We start from the raw sequence: 6,985 nt of genomic DNA, 5'->3' as shown, positions 1-6,985 counted from the left end.
TACACTATTCAATATTTAGCATCAAATGTAAACATTTTTATATTTAGAAAATGTTTTGAAGATTACAACACTTAAAAAAAACTGTTCTACAACCTCAAAACATAAACAAGAGATTTCGTTGATAAAAGTATGTTAACAGCATTTGCTTGACTACATGAATGTAATAACATTATAATTAACATTCATTAAAACACGTTTTTACTTCAACTCCACACGTGTCTAATTTCTACAGAAAGTTCACTCCCTTCAGGTGACCTGATTTGACAGTAAAACATATCAAAGGATCATATAAAGCCCGGGTTAAAAACTGAGCTTCCCTGAAGAGATCACAAGATACGTTGTCATGTAAGTCACCCATCATAATTTTTTTCTATTATTCTGATTTAAACTATTATTTTAAGGGAATTATAGGTTTTAAATGCTCAAAACCTTTTTGATATAATTATTTTGGATATGCATATAAACTAAGCAACTTATTGGACTGGAGATAAGAAACCTTAAATGATTAACATCTTTGATAATAATTATGGTACAATAAAAATATGATGATTATTTCTGTTATACAGAAGCAAAGAATGGAAGACACCTGTTTATTCCTCATCCTGCTGCTCTCAGGTCTGTGATATTAATATCTTAAACATTTGAAATATAGTCTATAAACACATCGAGACAGACTGCTGTCATTTTGGTAATGAGATTACATGTAATGTTTTTAAACAATGTATTTATTAACACATCAGCCACAAGGAAAAAGATGAAATCTCATCTCCTCATGCTACAACACCTTCATTAATTTCAAATTTAAATTCATTTTTTTACATTTAATTTTGGATTTATTAAAGGACTTTTTGTAGTTATTTATGTAATATCTATTAAACTAAGTTGTTTTTCATGTTTTCACTGCTGAGTTAATATTGTCCCAATAATGGGGATTTTTTTTCTTGCTTCTTTTTCTTCTCCTTTTTATTATTGCTGTTATTAACCACAAACCAGTGTATTACTACTGCTGAGACTAAGCACAAACAAAGGAGAGTTCCATCAGGAACAATACCTGACATCAAGTCTTTGCCAAATGAAACATTTTGCTAAAAATGAGATTTGCAACAAGGTCAGCTGTGGTCAAGATATTTTAATTACTGCATGATGGAGAGCTGACCTTGGGACTTTGCAGCATCCCTTTTATAACATCACACATACTCTCTGTAACATTTTACTTTCAACAGTTTTTTGTCCCCCCCTGACTGTTGCTGGGCAGGGAAGACTTTCCCACTATTTATTCTCCAGGAAGCTCTTGGCACTGGTCTTCTTGGGAGTTTCATTTTTCTGCCCTAATACTTAGCAGATAACATAGTTAAACATCGTTAAGCAAAGCTAAGCAGTTTTCATCAGGTCATATTGACACACATCTTTCATCTAAATCTAAATGTGAGGATAGACTAGTGTGCCATTATGGGTGCATGTCTGATGCAGGGGCGTTAACACCTTTCTTATATCACCACTCTGAAGACCGATGAGCATTGTCAACAGGTTTACTGACATTCAAAAGTGTAAAACTAAAAACAAGACAAAAAAATACAGTCATTACATACATATGTGCGACATAATATGCATTTATATACCACAATGCTACTACATAGCATATGTCTAATTATGTAAACTTTTAAACTACTACTGATGCTATCCCAGACGACCTCCAAAATCGCGGGTAACTAGCTTAACAAAAGGACTAGCTTTACAGCCTGTGAAACTGTGTGCCGATATGTTTCCCTTCTTTTTGCTCACTTGCTTTTCTTGAACCGACATCCTGTTCAATAAAGTTCTTTCAAAATAAAGCCGTTTCTAAAGTGCATTACTTGAAGCAACCACAGAGGGCACTGTAAACACATAATAAATAACAACTGACTGAGAATGATATTTTAGTGATAAAACATTTTGCAGCTTTTAGTGATAACAGAACAACTAGAATTTCCCCATTACAATACCCGCGTCTTTGTGGCCCATCTCTGTCTTTGTGGTAAATATTTCAAAACAAGGAGAATAATTCAGTTCAATTAAACAGCGCCAAATCACAACAACGGTCACCTCAAGGCGCTTTGTATAGTGAGGAGGTAAAATTATTATTAAGATAATCGACCTCTGTTGGAGTAGCGTTCAGATAGCTGCTCTGCCTAACAGTGGGTGGATTACATTCTTAAACTTAGTTACAGCGCTTTCAGAAAGACATCTACTGTGATAAAGTCTACTCTCCACTGCTGTGTAATCAATTATTGTAAATGTAAATGTTATCAGGAAATGATCAGACAGGAGAGGGTTTTCAGGAAACACTGTTAAATGTTCAGTTTCTATGCCATATGTTAAAACAAGATCTAGAGTGTGATTAAAGTGGTGGGTGGGTTCTTTTACATTTTTTTCAAACATCTGTTGCCTCTGTCCCAACTGTTTCAGGACCTGTAGCAGGAAACACATTTTAAATGAGCAAACTTGGTGTATAAAATTGTTAAATTTCTCTGTTCAAGCATTTGTTCTGTTATTTTTTTTTCTTCTTTGAATACAAACTTGGCTCATGTGATTTAAAATTATTTTAGTTTTCTGCAGACCTGATGGCTTTGACCTTTTCGTGTCTATCTTCCATAAGTAATTTTGCACTCCAGTATCAGCACCCAACCCCACAACATAAATTAATTGTCATGGTCCTGGGTCATGCGACCCAGTATTTCTGAGCTCCATGCTATCCTGTCATTTCATCTGTATTGTAGTTTTTTTCTCCAGTTATCTAGATACATTTGGTCATGCCTAGTTTACAGTTTTACTTCATGGTTTATCAGGTTCCACTTGTGTGTTCACCCCTGTGTTAAAGTTCCTTGGTTGTTACGTGTGTCTTATCTGTCATGTTTTGGGTCTGTGTGATTCTCATTGTCAAGTCTGTGTCATATCCACATCTTCATGTTTCCTGTTTTATTTTTAAAAAAGAGTCCAGTGTTTTTTGTTTGTCATATTTAGTTTCACTTCCCTTGTCCTGTCATTATGTTCATTGTTGTCAGCTGTTTCCCCATGTGATTCCACTTCCCTTGATCATTACTTATGTGTCTTTAGTCTGCGTGTTTCCGTTCAGTAGGTGTCAGGTCATCTGATATCATCACCATTGTTACAGTCATTGTGTTTCATAGTTTACTCAGTTTATAGTTTATTCATGGTGTTTTAACTGAGTCTTTTAGTTTACGCAGTGTTTTCATTCATCTTTGTTTTCCTAGTTTCATGTTTTGCTATCTCTTACAGCCAAATAACGGCTCACCTTTTGTTAACACCTGCAACCCCAGCAGCAGTAGGTGCAGTGAGGGCCCTCACACTCACTTTTGACGTATATGTGTGTGATAGAATTTAGAAAACACATGGGTGCAAATTATAAGTCTGTATCATAATGTCTTCAGTTTTTGTGTTTGTTGTAGGGCTGACGACGTTAAAGCGTTAGCGCCGTCATCACGGTTAACGCGATTCAAATTAACCAATCTGCAGCACAGAATGGACAATCTTTGGACAAGCTACCGGAAATGTGTTGGCAGCGACATTTCAGGGATTTTGATTTACTCTGAGCTCCAAATAGATAAATTACGTTAAAAAAAATTTAATCACGTTAATCGTGGTGACTGTGTTAATGTTGACAGCCCTAATTAGTTGGTTTGTTTTTATTTTTGTTTTATTTTGCGAGCTGGTTATTAGATGCCACTAAAGCCAGCCAGAGAATCCTCCCTGTGTGGCAAGTTTGACTGTTTTTCACCTGGGGACTCTGGGTGAAAAACCCTCTAGTGTAGGTACTCCTACTCTTTTAGTGGGAGACTTCAATGGTTGTGTGGGTAATCCGGGGCATGATTGGAAGGAATGGCTGACCTGATCTAAACCCGAGTGATGTAGTGTTACGGCATGTAACACTACATCACTCAGGTTTAGATCAGGTCAGGCCTATGTGCAAACCACAATTTGAATCTCAATATCCTGGTGAAGAGGGAGGCTGAGCTGGCCAACTGATCAGGATGCACTCAAAGCAGCGAGAAGCCATTAAGCTGAAAACGGAGTGATAATATCAAGCTTAGTTAGCCTTTAGGTCTTTGGAGGCAGCTGATCCCGAGCAATATCTCCGGTGTGGGAAGAGTTTATTGAGGCCATAAAGAACCACTTTCAGATTTCCTCAAAACAATCTTACCTTCAACATATGTTACATATATTTAAACATAATTATATGTTTTTGCCTCTTTTTGCTCTTTTTATTGTATAAGTCCCACCAATGGATTAACCAGTAGAACTGTCTTTTTGGTGTTATTGTTGTCTCTGTTTAGCCTAAATAAGTTTGATGTTCAAAGGCGCACGGTGAGGTGAAAGAAAAAGTACAGAAATCTGTGTAAGAAAGAATAAAAGTAAATAAATACATGTCTTTATCTGATGTATTAATACCATATGTCCCACCTCATACTTGCATCATATACTAAATATTTGTAATTGTTATTTCTGTAAGTTTGTCTTTTTCAGCCCAAGAGCCCAGTTTCAACAATAATTAGTGATACTTTTTTCAGGAGGACTTTCCACTCTTCCTCCCCACTCCAAAGAATACCACTTTGTGAACCAGCGGAAGACCTGGACCGAAGCTCAGAGTTACTGCAGAGAACACTTCACTGACTTGGTCACCATCTACAACAGCAACATCAACCAACTGCTTTTCTCAATGTCACCAAGGATCCATGATTGGGCTTGGACAGGTCTATATAATGATCGTTACAGCTGGAAGTGGTCCATGGAGGGAAACCTTTTTGATGTTGGCAGTACACATGAATTTTTGATCTGGGCTAACAGCCAACCAGACTGTGCATATGCAAAGGAATACTGTGTGGCTCTTCAGGGACAAACACAGATGAATGATAGACCCTGTGGAGATTCTTACCCTTTCCTGTGTTACAATGGTAGGAAAAACATTTGTTGCCCTAGTTGTCCTACAATTTTACGAGCTTCATAGTCTGTGTGTTTCAAAATTAATCCTTTTCTGAATCTTTTGCAGCCAGCAGTACAAGTTACATCTTAGTGATGGAGAGCCGCTCCTGGTCAGCGGCTCAGTCATACTGCAGGACATACCACACAGACCTGACCAGTATAAGAAGCAAAGAGGAAAAATCCAACATCACGCTCACTTTGAATGGATCAGGGGTTCAGTATGTGTGGATTGGTCTCTACAGGGATCCCTGGGCCTTCTGGTCTGACAACACAACCTCCACATTCACTAACTGGGAGCCTGCTGAGCCTAATAATCTGAATTTAGTTGAGTACTGTGCATCATTTCATTTACTCTCAGGGAAATGGTCTGATGGCATGTGTAGCAGCAGAGTCCGTTTTTTTTGTTTCACAGGTGAGGTCCAGAATGCAAACACTGTAAGATCCTGTCATCATGTAAAACACTAATGTTTGTGTTTTTATATGTGGTTCATTTTTAGCAGTGACAAAGCAAACAGTGCTGAAAATGACGCTTCAAACAGAGGGAGACATGCACAGCACCGAGATCCAGCAGCAGGTTTCACAGCAGGTCAGCAGTTCAGTCACAAACACAAACTTGACACAAGTTCAAACTATGCTTCATGTTTTTCATCATCTGCACATTTTGTCCAGCTGTCAGGCCTCATGCTGTCAAAAGGACTGACAGACTTCAGGATTCGTTGGAGGAAAGTCCAGAGTTACCGTGACGACCAGTCAAAGAAGCAGGATGTGGACGGTGGCTGCAAAACTGAAGACTGACTGGACTGAACCACTTCATGTGTGAAGTTAATAACATGCTGTGCTGAGCTGTCTCATCCTTTAAATCTTTCAATATTTCAGAGTGTAAAGTTTCACCAACAGCTCATTTGTTCAGTTGCAGTTGTAGTTTGGTAGAAATAATTTTAGACTCATTAATCATCAGTAATTCAGTAACTCAGTAATCATCTGAAGTTTTCGTGACAGACTTACATTCATCATTTTCGACACTGTCCTTCTGTGGGAGTCACTGCACAGGTTTATGTGGAAGCATTGTATTAAGATCTATACTTCTATTTCTTTCTGACAGCAACCTCTGTTGACTTGAAGAACCAAGATATAACTTAAGGAGGATGAAAAACACAAAACATTGCACTATTTATGTTTGTTTACTGCTTAGATAGACTGTTTGATTCCCATAACAATGGCAGCCATAAACTGCACCATAAGAGTCCTAAACCATACCTAATTAAAATTTGGATCATAGCTTTCAAGTGAGTCTAGTTGCAATGCATGCTGGATCTACTTGCATCTTACACTTTACCTTAACTGTCATTTTGGAGAAGCAGAGGAAGCTAACTCTACTAAGCAGAGTAGGTGATGTGTGAAGTTCTTTTTGCATAGTTACTGTTGTGGTCTTAGTTTTGTACTTTTTCTCCCATTCATGTTATCATGTTTGTCTACTTTTGTTATAGTATCTTTCAGATGCATACATGTTATATTTTACAGGGTTTTTATGTGGTCTTTGGGTGTTTGCTGTGCTTTAATATTTAGCAGCTCTTTGGATAGACGAGACATAGAGTAGGTATACAAAAACACTAAATATGAGGGTTCTGCTTAATAAAAACAGCTTCATTTAGAAACGGTGACGTGTGTTTACTTGTGTTATCTTTGTGTGATGAACTGAAAATGTATATTTTATTGTAAAATGTATCTATTTTGATTGTAAGCCAAACAAGGGACAATTGTTAAAAATTAGCAATAGCTATAAACCTTTGTTTCATGTTTGTACTTGGACTATGTTAAACTGCACTGTCCCTTCTAAATAAATACATTCAAATTCAAAATTTGTTTGATAATCTGCAACATTGAAGTATGAGAAAGAAAAAAAGAAAATCAGGAAGGGGACAGACACTTTTGTAAATATGTAAATCTGAAGTGAAAAAAGTCATTACAATAAAATAAATCATCTTAGTTAAGTATTCCTTACCAGTGT

At 37.0% G+C, this 6,985-nt stretch overlaps 1 protein-coding gene across 1 annotated transcript; it reads left to right on the top strand.

Annotated features, from left to right (window-relative positions):
* The first annotated feature begins 542 nt into the window (after positions 1-542).
* On the top strand, positions 543-5,772 carry LOC148103229 (putative C-type lectin domain family 20 member A). Its single transcript, XM_087831462.1, has 5 exons — positions 543-615; positions 4,566-4,949; positions 5,045-5,389; positions 5,475-5,563; positions 5,647-5,772. Exons 1-5 carry the CDS (start codon positions 543-545, stop codon positions 5,770-5,772), a joined length of 1,017 nt encoding a protein of 338 aa, XP_087687588.1.
* Positions 5,773-6,985: the final 1,213 nt, after the last annotated feature.

Source organism: Neolamprologus brichardi, chromosome 3 (assembly GCF_056152115.1).
Source record: "Neolamprologus brichardi isolate AB-2024 chromosome 3, ASM5615211v1, whole genome shotgun sequence".
Lineage (NCBI taxonomy): Eukaryota > Metazoa > Chordata > Actinopteri > Cichliformes > Cichlidae > Neolamprologus > Neolamprologus brichardi.
The sequence above is the reverse complement of the archived record's forward strand: the minus strand, read 5'-3'. Positions and strand labels throughout refer to the sequence as shown.